This window comes from Candoia aspera, chromosome 7 (genome assembly GCF_035149785.1).
Source record: "Candoia aspera isolate rCanAsp1 chromosome 7, rCanAsp1.hap2, whole genome shotgun sequence".
Classification (NCBI taxonomy): Eukaryota; Metazoa; Chordata; class Lepidosauria; order Squamata; family Boidae; genus Candoia; species Candoia aspera.
Genome location: NC_086159.1, coordinates 58,419,511 through 58,432,069, shown reverse-complemented (window position 1 = coordinate 58,432,069; position 12,559 = coordinate 58,419,511). Strand labels below are relative to the sequence as shown.

At 37.0% G+C, this 12,559-nt stretch overlaps 1 protein-coding gene across 3 annotated transcripts in view; it reads left to right on the top strand.

Annotated features, from left to right (window-relative positions):
- FAM3C (FAM3 metabolism regulating signaling molecule C) overlaps positions 1 to 12,559 on the top strand; it is a 38,107-nt gene that overhangs the window by 23,696 nt on the left and 1,852 nt on the right. For all 3 annotated transcript variants that reach the window (XM_063309540.1, XM_063309538.1, XM_063309539.1), the window contains 4 exons: positions 2,175 to 2,233; positions 6,675 to 6,725; positions 7,144 to 7,228; positions 11,402 to 11,528. In XM_063309540.1, the coding sequence (XP_063165610.1) occupies positions 2,175 to 2,233; positions 6,675 to 6,725; positions 7,144 to 7,228; positions 11,402 to 11,528 (322 nt within the window). The remainder of the gene's footprint in view (positions 1 to 2,174; positions 2,234 to 6,674; positions 6,726 to 7,143; positions 7,229 to 11,401; positions 11,529 to 12,559) is intronic.

Sequence of the window (12,559 nt, the reverse complement as noted above, 5' to 3'; positions counted from 1 at the left end):
ATGTATGTGACCTTGAACTCACTAGAAAAAATTCAGTAGGTTTGCAAACTGTTCTGAGGCAGAGATGGAGTATTCAGGAAAACTCCAGAACCTTTTGTTCTCTCTCCAAGCCATACTGGCCATTCCAGAGTGCTCTAGCAGTTTTCCAGAAATAAGTTTTCTGGAACATCCAGATACGTTGTTTCAGAGGTCATACTTCTGAAGATCAGGCCATGTCTGAAAGACCACAAATCACTTCTGTTCAGGAATGTTTCTTCCTAGAATACTGCCAAATCACACCTGAACTAGCCATATTGTCAGAGTCCAGAGAAAGAGCGGGAATGTTCTGGAATTCTTCAGAAAAAACATGTCGCAATAGTTAATAAACAGCTGTGCATAAATAAATATATTCAGAGTGATTTGATAAGATGAGAAGCATTTATAACAATAAAGTAGCATCTTTCTCACTATGCCCTAAGGGTCATTGGTAGAGATTTCATCACCTTCCTCTCGGTGCAGAATACAGTATATTAGTCTGACCTATTAAAAAAAATTATATCCAGTATTTGCTTCCAAGAGACAGCATACAAGCTTATGCAGTTTGCTTGCAGAATCCCCTAAGAAGACTTCTACATGGATTTCTGGATTTCTACATCTTTATCAACTGGCTTTATCTCCCCCCCCCCACAACCCCAAAACAATTGGCCATGAAGGGCTAGGCTTAATTCTGTGTATTGTGGCTCACAATTCAGTAAGCTTAGTTATCAAGCAAGGCTTCTGATTTCAAAGCTCAGGTGCAGCTAGGTGTACGGTGGCAGCCTTTAAACATTCTCCTTATCTTGATTCCCAAGGTGATACTTGAAATAGAAATTCCCTCTCCCTGTAGACTCAGGGTCACAACTTGGGGATTCTTTTAGCCCCATCCTAGTCAAGTAGATGTGGAAGTACATCTCTGGCAGAGAATGGCATTTTTCTCCAAATTCAGTTGATCACCTAGATCATTGTTTCCCAACTGTGGCAATTTCTAGGTGTGTGGCCTTCAAATCCCAGAATTTCACAGCCAGAATGGCCATTGATGAGAATTCTGGAAGTTGAAGTCCACAGACCTGGAAGCTGCCATGGTTAGGAAACTCTGCTCTAGGTGAAAGAAATACCCTATCAGAATTATATGAAACGTTAATTCATATAATTCTGAATTGTACCCCAAATCTCATACGACAGATCACTGAGTGGTATTTTACTGTCCTTTAAATTTTACCTTTCATTCTTTTCAGGAACCGTTTTCTCTCAATAGTTGTCCAATATCTGAGCAAGACATCTAAAAGTGATGTGTTGCCCCCCTCTTGTGGTAAATCCTCTGCATTACTAATGTCACAGAAAACGCATCTTCCTTTCTTTGCAAATGCTTAGTTCAGATGCCTTTTGCTGAGATCATGTTGTGGGTTAGATTCTGAACCAGTCTTCCCAATGTATTGTTCTCCCTATGGTTTGGATCATAATGTCCATAAAGACTGGGGATGATAGGAGTTGTAATTCATCACAGAAGGAAGGCAGCAAAGTGGAAAGAATAGTATAAAGTCCTAAGCAAAGACCCCAAGATCATATCAATCTTTTTTATTGTTCACTGCTGGTATTAAACAACTACTGTTTTTTGAGGTTGGTACTTTTGTTTCATTTTCTGTACATAAGCTGTAATTGGGGATAATGCCAGAGATGCCTGCTTGTTCATTTAGAAATTGTGTAACAGTAAAAACAGTTCTAGTTTCTTGGGCACGAAGGACCATGGGCTCAGTAGCTCTTTTGTGGCAAACATGCCGCTGTATTTCAAGCTGTTTCCTATGAGAGGAGCTAGGAAGGTTCTCATGGCTAATTCTGTAGATGTTTTATGATTTCTTGCTTTCTGTAGCTGAATAGACCTAATTGTATAAATCAACTTGATTGGAGTTGAAGGGTAGTCTGCTCTGCTGTTCTTCATATGCTATAAACTTGCCTGGTGGTAATTAAAATGACAGCGATAAACAGAGGGGACACCTTTTGTGCAAACTTCATTTCACAAACCTGAATAGCTAAGAAGGGTGGCCACATTTCTTGCGGATTTTTGTTGGCGAGAGTCACTGCCTCTCCATGGTGTGCAATCAGGAGAAGTTAGAGAGAGAGAGAGCTTATTGTAATTATCTTCATTTGTCTTGTTTCAGCTTGATGAGTGGTGTTAAAAACAACGTCGGGAGGGGCATTAATATAGCCCTAGTAAATGGTAAGTGTTCATTTTAATTGCATAACTGATACTTAGAATGGACATTATTCTGGACACATGGGTTGTGTTTGCACATGTCTGGCCAAGAGACTCTCTTCCCGCCTATTTATCTTAATTCTTCAGCAGCAGAGCACAATCAGGGGCCTCTCCAGAGGTTGTTTTTTTCTGTAGCTCAGTTTCTTTCAGCTTGATCTGATCCAAGACCGTTTGTAACTTTGTTGAGATTTCTTCTTGAGACTACGGTTATGATGGATAAAATGCCCCCTCATAACCGCTTTACTAGTATCCGAAACAGTTTTTAAATCTATTTCATTGTCCAAGTTAATATCAAAAAAATCATTTAATTTCCTCTTAGAATCCTCCACAACCTTTTCTTTTTCTAAAATTAATTCGTTCAGTCTCTGTATGTCCTGAATGTTTTCTTTATTGTCATACTTACAGGATTATGATCAGAAAAAGTCTTTGGTAAAATACCTACTTTAGAAACTTTATTCACCAAGTCCCTTGAAATCCATATCATATCAATTCTTGAAAAAGATTTATGTCTCTCTGAATAAAAAGTATAATACTTTGCCAGTCCATTTTTACATCTCCAAGAGTCCACCAATGCCAAATTGTCCATCAGATCAAAAAAGAATTTTGGTAATTTCCCTTGTTTAATTTTGTTTCTCAGATGTTCTGTCAATCAGTGGGGAAATAACTCCATTCCAGTCTCCCAGTAAACACCAACTTTGGTACAAAAGAAATGACAATTCTTCAAACCTGCTGAAATAAATTCATGTCCCAGATTTTTATTTATCAAATATTTTATATCTTATTTTCCTTATATGAGTTTCTTGTAGGCATATCACATCATGTTTCAACTATATCAAATTGTCCTAACAGCCAGGAAACACACTGAGACAAGGAACTGGTCTCTAATATTTATTGCTAGTACTTAACAGGAATCCTAACAAACTGAAGAAGCGTGGGAAAACCCAGACATATAAACCCCAAAGGTTAAGGCGGTCCCGATCTGTGTCTCTTTGAATGGCTGATCAATTCCTCAGTGCTACGCATGCGCTTGACAGTCTGGATGGGAGCGCCCTGCTCGCCATCCTTACTCATGACACACACAATGAAAAAAAATTCTTTTTTGAGTGGCGTTTGCCCCATTTATATTCCATGTGAGACAGTGCAAGGCCATTTTTATGCAAACAACCCACTAAAGTCTTTGGATGTAGCACCCATCTCTTCATCTTGTATTGTGGAATCCATTTGTTTGGTTCCAGATGCAACCTTTTCAGTTGCATCCTGCTCCAACTTAGTTCCATGCCTTACAAGGACATCTTTGGCTTTAAGGATTGAAGTTAGTCTAAACCTTTGTTGTTTGTAAGTAAAACTTATCCCTTCCAATTTCTCCCAATGAAAAGGAATCCTATTCTTTTTCAGAATATCAGTTTAAAAAGTATATTTTTTTCTCCTAAAATTTCCTTTAAATTCTCACAGGAATTTCTTTCAGTACAATTATATCCACTTTGTCAATATTAAGTTTAGAGTCAAAGTAGCCTTGTAGGACCAATTCTCTCGTTTTTCTCCTCGCAAACTAAACCAGAATATCTCTCAGCTTGTTATTTATAGTTGCATGCTTCAAGTTAATGTGAAAGGCTTTTTCTATTTCTTCCATCATTTTGTCATCTTCCCATTCAATTGAAGCTTTGGTCTAGTGGTTGAGGCAACTGGCTAGAAACCAGGAGGCTGTGAGATCTAGTCCTGCCGTAGGCATGAAAAACAGCTGGGTGACCTTGGGCCAGTCAGTCTCTCTCAGCCCAACCCACCTCACAGAGTAGTTGTTGTGGGGAAAAGAGAAGGAGGAAGGAGTATTATGTATGTTTGCCACCTTGAGTTATTTATAAAAATAATAAAGGGATAGAAAATAAATAAAAATATAATAAAGCATGTGAAATCTTATCTTTAAGACTCTTCTCCTTGACTTCAGGAATCCCCCTGAGCCTTAAGCAAAATTCTTTATCCCTTAATTCAAGCAGTGCAACTTTGTCAAGCTCTTTCTCCCTTTCACTTTCCAATACATCAACCCTGCTAGTTACTTGTTTCACATCTCCTTCCATTTTCTCTAATTTCTGCACCAGTCTTTTTTCAAAATCAGTAAATGTTGTTTCCTTTTTTTTCTCAAGAACCTCAAAAGATAGGGCAATAGACTGTGTACATTTAGCCGTGAACTGCTCAAACATGCTCTTTAGTCCCTCATATTTGCCAGAGGCTCATCTTTCTACTCTTCTAGTGGCTATGATTTCTACTTCCATATATATAAAACTTCAACGCTTTAAAATATAATAATTTGGCTCTCTCTAGAGACCAACAATAATTTTAGTGGAAGATAACTCCAGTAATAGAAAGTAATTGAAGGGGGAAGAAAGTTTCTAATTAAAGAGTATTCAGTTACAAAGCCACAAGTTGAAATCAAAAGTCTTTCTTTGTCAGTATTTAAAGAAAGTAACCAATCCCAGCTTAAAAAAAAGAATTGCAGCAGATACTTTCCCATAGCGACTATAAAAAGACCAGTCCCAAATCCAACAAAATCTTTTACTTAATAAAATTTAAAAACAGAAAATACTCGTAACATTTATTCCCTTAAAAAAGAATTATTCCTTGCTCAAACTTTGATCCTTTAAAGCAGTTAAAACATGCAAAAAAGAAATCCCCAAAATAATGAAAGTTCAATCAAGAGAGTCAGTATTTCTGTACTGGAGAAAGCCTCTTTAAATTCAATACTTCAAAAGCAAAAAGGTGATTTTAGAAGTGGGGTGGTCGGAGTTAATGTCCGTTTTTCGGCTTCAACGCGGCTTGGAAGAGATTGCAGTCCCACCTCTCAGTTGATCATTCGCCGTTCGGTTGCTGGAGCGCTGTTTCGCAATCCTCCAGCAAGGAGCAGCTGTCCAGACGGTACAGGGATGTTTCCTTGAATCCTTCTTTCCTGGAGAATATTTTGCGGCTCTAAGGTCCTGCCTGAGCCGCCAGACAAACGCCTCGTCGGTCCTAACCTCAGTAGTTTGGTAGGACCAGTCACTCTGCCATTTTCCTCCACCGGAAGTCTCAAAAAATCCATTTTTATTTTTATTACATAAGGGTGCTTTTCTTGGCATTGTTTCATAGTAGAGTAATTAAATAAAATTTCAGAAGGTAGTGGTGTCTACTACTAAGCTCAGATGCTAAGTTAAGGATGGAGAGTCTTGACTAACAGGAATTTTTTTAAAAAAAAAATCCCCCAAAAGGATAGCAAGCCACATCTTGCAAAGAAAGTTATAGTTATCTTTGTATAGTCAACAGGAGTCATCTTTATCTTTTTAAAAATTAGATTTTTTTTTTTATTTAGATGAAATATATTCATTTCTTTGTTCCCACTGGAAATTCAGGGCAGCCAACAGCATTCGTTTAACATAAAATTGTTGTAATCTTGGGGGGAGATGGGCGGTGATAAATTTGATTAATAAACAAACAAAATAACTATCAACTCGCAAGAAGTGAGAAGCTTCTAGCCCAGCGATTCCCAACCTTTTTGGCACCAGGGGCTGGTTTCGTGGAAGATCATTTTTCCACGGACCAGGGGGGGATGGTTGCAGGATTATTCAAGCGCTTCCTCTTTTTCCCAACCTTTTATTCTTTTTTCTTTGCGCCTTTTGGAGATAGCAGCCAATGGGCTTGCTTTCTCTGACAGGAGGCAGAGATCAGGTGGTAACGAGAGCGATAGGGAGCGGCTGTAAATACTCAGGCTGTAAATTTGCTCACTCACCCACCGCTTACCTCCTGCCGTGTGGCCCAGTTCCTAACAGGCCACGGACCAGTACCAGTCCGCGGCCCAGGGGTTGGGGACCCCTGTTCTAGCCCAAACACTTGTACATGTTGCTAGTTGTGGTCAGTAGAAATTAGAAATAAAGCTAGAAAAAGGAAATGCTACCACCCTGTCATCTTCATTAGCTGATTAAATGCTAATTACTAAGATGGTCCTGAGTTCTAAATATCTTCCATTGTTCTAAGCTTGGAAAAAATTATTTTGACAACCCAATTTGCATGGTTGTAGAATCTGAATGGCAGCATGCCTGATAAATACTTGCTCTTGCTAAATATCAGCCCTTCTTGTACAACTGTACACAAAGTTAGAAAACACAGTTCAGCATGCTTAATCAGCTTTTGCAACTGACTGAGAACTGGAAGAGTTTGCCAAGTACAAGTTACCAGTACTGCACCTTTTGAAGATACCGCTTGCCATTCTGTACAAGCAAATCCATGTTTTGCCTTATCTGTTGTTTTTGAATATGTTCCTGAGACTATATTCTTAACCATAAACACATTAATATAGAGTGATTCTTTTTATCTTTATTACTTTTGCATAATCAGAGCATATGGGGATTTATTGCATCTCGTGTCTTACTCCTTTTGCTAGGCAAAACAGGTGAAGTAGCGGACACAAAATTCTATGATATGTGGGGTGGAGGTAAGTGCAGAAATACATGCGTCTTTTATAAAGTAGTTAATACATCATTTTACTTGTTCACTTTACTTAGAGTGAAGTGGACAATATCGGGCATACGATATTAATTAAATCCAGTTGTATTAAAGCTCATGATTTCAGTACTTAAAACTTGACAAATGTTGCTTTTCAAATTTGCACGAGACATTTTGAATTAAAATTTGAGTTTTGAATGAAAATCTTGTAAATCAAAATAGGGGTGGTTTAGACTTGCTGGCATTTCTTTTTGCAGTCATATATAAATTAGGTTCTTTTTTACCTTTGTTATTTGTTGTTATACCAGTGTTTGTTATTGTGTTAGTTCCCTAGAGTCACTTTGCAAGTTGAATGGCTGTATAAATGTAATAAATAATAAATTTTGTTGTGCTTCCATTTGATATAGATGTAGCCCCATTCATCGAATTTCTGAAGACTATTGCAGATGGAACTATTGTATTAATGGCAACATATGACGATGGTGCCACTAAGTAAGTCTGTAGGAAATACAATTAACTTTATTTGGTACCGTTTTTAGAATCTCTCATGTATGTATGTATGTACGTGTGTGTGTGTGTGTGTGCACGTGTGTGTGTGTGTATATATATATAATTTTTATTAAAGAAGTTTTTCCACAGAATAAAAATAATACAAATTTTAAGTTAAAGATAAGAGAAATAGAGAAAAATAATAGAAAAGTGAAAAAGAAATCAAGAAAAAGACATTTAAAAAAGCAAAAAGAAAAGAAATGAATAATAAAGTAGTGGCTTCCGATCTTCTTAACAGCAATTATAAGCACATTTATATTTTACCCTCTCTAAGGTTATATCAAAGTTACCTTCTTTCCATAATCTATCCTTTCTAAACATCAAATCCATAAATAATCAGTTTATTTTTTTCTTTCTTCAGCAAAAAGGCCATAAAGGGATTCCAGTCACTAATAAATGTAGTAATTGATCTTTCTCTAAGCAAACAAGTTAATTTTGCCATCTCTGTTAGTTCTGTCATCTTCACCAACCATTCCTCCATTGTCCAGAATCTTCCATTTTTCCACATAAAAATTGTTTTGCAGCAGAATAATCTTCCATGGCTTTTTTTCTAGTTGTCTGTCCATTAATCCCAACCAAAAAGTTCTGGTTTCAGTTGAATCTTAGTCTTTAAAGTTCTTTGTATCAGTATATGTATTTGAACCCCAAATTTCCTGGCTTTTTTACAAGTCCACTTAACATGATAAAATGACCCTTCATGTTGTCCACATTTCCAACATAAATTTGAGGTACCTTTATACATTCTAGATAATTTTTCTGGAGTTGTATACCAATGGTACATCATTTTATAAAAATTCTCTTTTAGCTTGTAACACATTGTGAATTTTATTCCTTTCAACCACATATTTTCTCATAGTTCCAACAATATGTTATGTCCAAAATTCGTAACCCATTTTATCTTGCACTCTTCACTTGTTCGTCCTCCATTTCAAATTTCAACAAGAGTTTAAACATTTTGGCAATTACATGTTCCTCATTGGTACATAATTCAACTTCAGATTCTGTCTTTTGCTGCTCAATTCCAAATATCCTGTTATCTTCCTTGAATCGTTTTCTTAGCTGTGCATACAAAAACCATTGAAAACGAAATCCCTCTGTAGCCAATTGTTCTCTTGATTTCATCTTATATTCTCTATGTTCTTAACCTAACTCTCAATAGCTTAACCATTCGTCTTCACCTGCTGTTTCTTTTCTATAAAATGCTGCTTGTGCTGAGACCCATAAAGGCATTTTCATGCACGGTCTGGGTTTATATCTATTCCATATTCTCAATATGGCACTTCTGAAAGTGATTTTTAAAGTCTACATTAACCTTAACTTTATCATACCATAAAAAACCATGCCATCCAAACCTCACGTTGTGTGCTTCTGATTCTAAAATACTTTTATTTCTCAGCAGCACCCATTCTTTCATCCAAATCAAACAGCTGGCTGCAAAATACAGTTTTAAATCAGCCAATCCCAATCCTCCTCATTCCTTTGCATCTTGAATAAATTTATATTTAACTCTTGGCTTTTTCCCTTGCCCTACAAACCTAGATACATCTTTCTGCCATTGCTTAAATGGTACATCGGTTGTCATAATAGGTACTGTTTGAAACAAAAACATCATTCTAGGCAGTACATTCATTTTTATAATAGAGATTCTCCCCAACAGTGGCAGTTGTAGTTTCTCTTATCTTAACATGCCCTCCTTAATTTTATTCCATGTCTTAACATAATTGTTCTGAAATAACATACAATTCATATTAGTCATAGTAATACCCAAGTTATTTTACTTCTTTCTCAATCTTAAAACCAGTTTTTTTTCCAACGGTTTCATTTACTTTTCTATTTTCATATTTTTTGTTAACATGTTTGTCTTTTGCTTGATTTTAAAACCAGCTAATGCACCAAAATCATTTAGTTTTTCCATTACTTTTTCTATTCCTTCCAAAGTGTATTCCAAAATTATCACCAAATCATCAGCAAGCATCCCTAATTTATATATTTCCCTTTTAATCCTCACTCCAACAATTGTCTCATCTTGTCTTATGTCTTTGCTCAATATTTCCAAAGTTAATATGAATAAAAGTGGTGATGGGACATCCTTGTCTTGTTCCTTTCTATATTTCACAATGTTTTGTTAATTCTCCATTTATGATTATCTGCCTTTTGTAAGGTATAAATCGATTTTACTCATTTAATAAAATTCTCACGAAAGTCCATATCTTCCAAAGTTTTAAACAAGCAAGTCCAATTCAAATTGTCAAAGGCCTTTTCTGTATCTAGAAAGATCAATGCAGCTTGTTGTTCATTATGTTGTTCTAGGTATTCCAAAATGTCCAGTATATTTCTTTTTTTTTATAAGAATTTTATTAAGTTTGAAAGCAGCAATAAAAACTACAAAAAAAAAAACTACAAAAAGAAGAAAAACCTAAAAGAGTGCGAAACGCAAGAAAAAAGAATTTTAGACATTACATAACGAAAATGTCCAATATATTTCTAATATTATCTCTCAACTGTCTTTTGGGTAAAAACCGACATTGATCTTCATGAATAAAATCCTGTAAAACCATTTTCATTATCTCAGCTAAAATCATTGTAAATAACTTATAATTATTATTCAATAATGATATTGGGCAGTAATTTTTTGGTGAAGTGAAATCTTGACCTTCTTTAGGTATTAATGCTATATTAGCCTCTATCCAACTGTCTGGTATCTTTGCAGTCAAAATATGCAGAATTCTTCATATTTTGTAACAGTTGTAATAATTCATCTTCCAAATGTTTATAATAAGAGGCTGGTAAACCATGTGATCCTGGTACTTTCCCTATTTTTGCCTTTATGACTTTTTTTTAAGAATCTCTTTTTGTGCATGAAATCGTTTTTTTGAAAATGATCCCTAGGGATACCTCTATTTATCTTAAGTGGCCAAAGCAGCCTAACCCCCACCCCACCCCCCAGAACAATACAGTAATAATCTCTAAACACTTCCTCCTGCTGCTTGGAACTGAAGAATTGTTTGCTGTAAGTTTTAGCTATTTCTCCAAACTGGAGAGGAATGAGAGGAATTAAGTAAACATTTCTATTTTTGTGGTGATGAATGGTTAATGATAGTTTATAACCATAACTTAATATTTATAGCAATAAATTCAATGCCAAATAATGATTGCATTATGCAGTAACTGCATTGCAGCCACACATAATCAAGACAAAATCACCATAAATAATCAAGACAAAATAAGCAACAAAAGTAATAACACTGCATGTAAATAAGAGCTGTTGCTATTGCTTGAAGATTAGCTGTTTGATTAAACAAGTTAAATTAGGATCAGACCAGACACTTTTCACTCAGTGAGCAGTGAATAGTAATTTTGATGAATATTAAAGCATGAGGTCCTGATCTCCTTTATGGTCGTCAATCAAATCATTTTCCCTCCTCCCCATGCCAACTGTTACTTACACTGGAAATAAAGCTGTGAATGAGAGTTGTTCTCCCAACACTATTAGAAGAATAGGAATCAGATTCAAGTAAGAACAAGAACAGTAGGCAAAATCCCATACCTCCCTATGGATACAGCTTTTAAAAAGTTCATTCAGTTCATTCATCATGACGCTAATTCTGTTTCGGTGCTTATGCAATCTGCAGTGCACAACATAAACGATACATCATTAAAACATCTGCAGATTTTGTCCTTAGAGTCCCTGTTTTCTCCATCTATCACTGTATCTCTATCTAATTTGTAAGGAATATTTGAAAAAGATGCTGTCATGTTCGCCCTCTAGTAGATCACAGCTGGATAAGAGCAAATGAGGGGGATGTGGTGGTCTTCCAAGAATACAGCTATTTTAATAAGGAGTTTACGTCCTTCAGCAGAGGCTGCTGAATAATGTGCATATGCATGAAAGTGTATATATTTGTCCAAATAAAGGCAAAATTTGAGTGGAATATGAAGCAAGGTGTTTATGTGAATCAATTAAGTATACATTCTAGATCAGTGTTTCTCAACCTTGACAACTTTAAGATGTATGGACTTCAACTCCCAGAATTCCCCAGCCAGAATGGGGAACAAGTCCACTGTTCTATATGATACTATATTTCTGGAGTAATCTTTTTTTTAATTCTGTTGAAGGCTTACTGAAGAGGCACGGAAGCTAATATCCGATTTGGGGAGTACATCCATCATGACCCTCGGCTTCAGAGACAACTGGGTTTTCTGTGGCGGGAAAGGAATCAAAACCAAAAGCCCCTTTGAACAGGTATGTTTTCACATTCATGTTGAGATGACATATTGTGGTGTGTTTGGAACCCAAAACATACATTGCATCTGGAAGTTCTGCTGGCTCATTTTGGTCAGCACAACTTCAGCTGTTGGTCAGTTATGGTTCACCACAAGAAAAACCTGGAGCATTTTGGATATTCCAAATTTTGGCTGAAATGGAATCCAGAAGGGTTTTATGGGAGGAGAAGGGCAGGAGTGGTGTGAGTTGTCCCTCTCTTCCATCCTCCTCTGAATGGTTTGTGCACCAACCTGCCCATCAGTCTTCCCAGCACCTTCCTTTCCCTGCTTCCCCTAAACTACCACCAATGTCCTGGCTTCTTGCCCTTACCTTCCACGAAGTTCCAAGTGTACTCCTCTCCCCATGTCCCCTTCGCTGCTGCCACTCCTATCTTCAGCTTCAAGCACGGCATTCAGCCAGCTCCTCCCACCCCATGTTGTCTGTGCCTTCTTTTCCCTACTTTTGTTAGGCACAGTGGGGAGTATGTGGGCCAGTTGGACATGTTGCACTTGAAGTTGAGGACATTAGCAGCTAAAAGAAGGTAGGGAAAGGAAAGCCATAGGAACTTGGAGCGGGGTAGACTCCACACACACACGTGCACACAGACACACAACTTTTGCCAGGAACAAGTATCATGGATCCAAATATGGATCACCTGGAACTGGTTCCAGGTACATATGATTCATGCACAGAGTATTTTGCATGTCTTTTATGACATATATAAGAGCCAGTTTTGTGTAGTGATTAAAGGACCAGAGTACAAACCAGGAGAGTCTGAGTTTTAATCCTGCCATAGGAACAACTCTGGGCCAATCACTCTCAGCCCTAGGAAGAAGTCAGTGGCAAACCTCTTCCAACAATGTTGCTAATGCTGCCAGGAGTCCAGAAGGCAGGTAGGCAGAAGAATCTAGATGAAAGCAGTGCTCTTGACTAGTACAGTTGACCCAGTACTTCGACCGGTTCAGTTTGGTGCACCAGCTTTTCCTAGAAAACATCAGTCTGACCATATA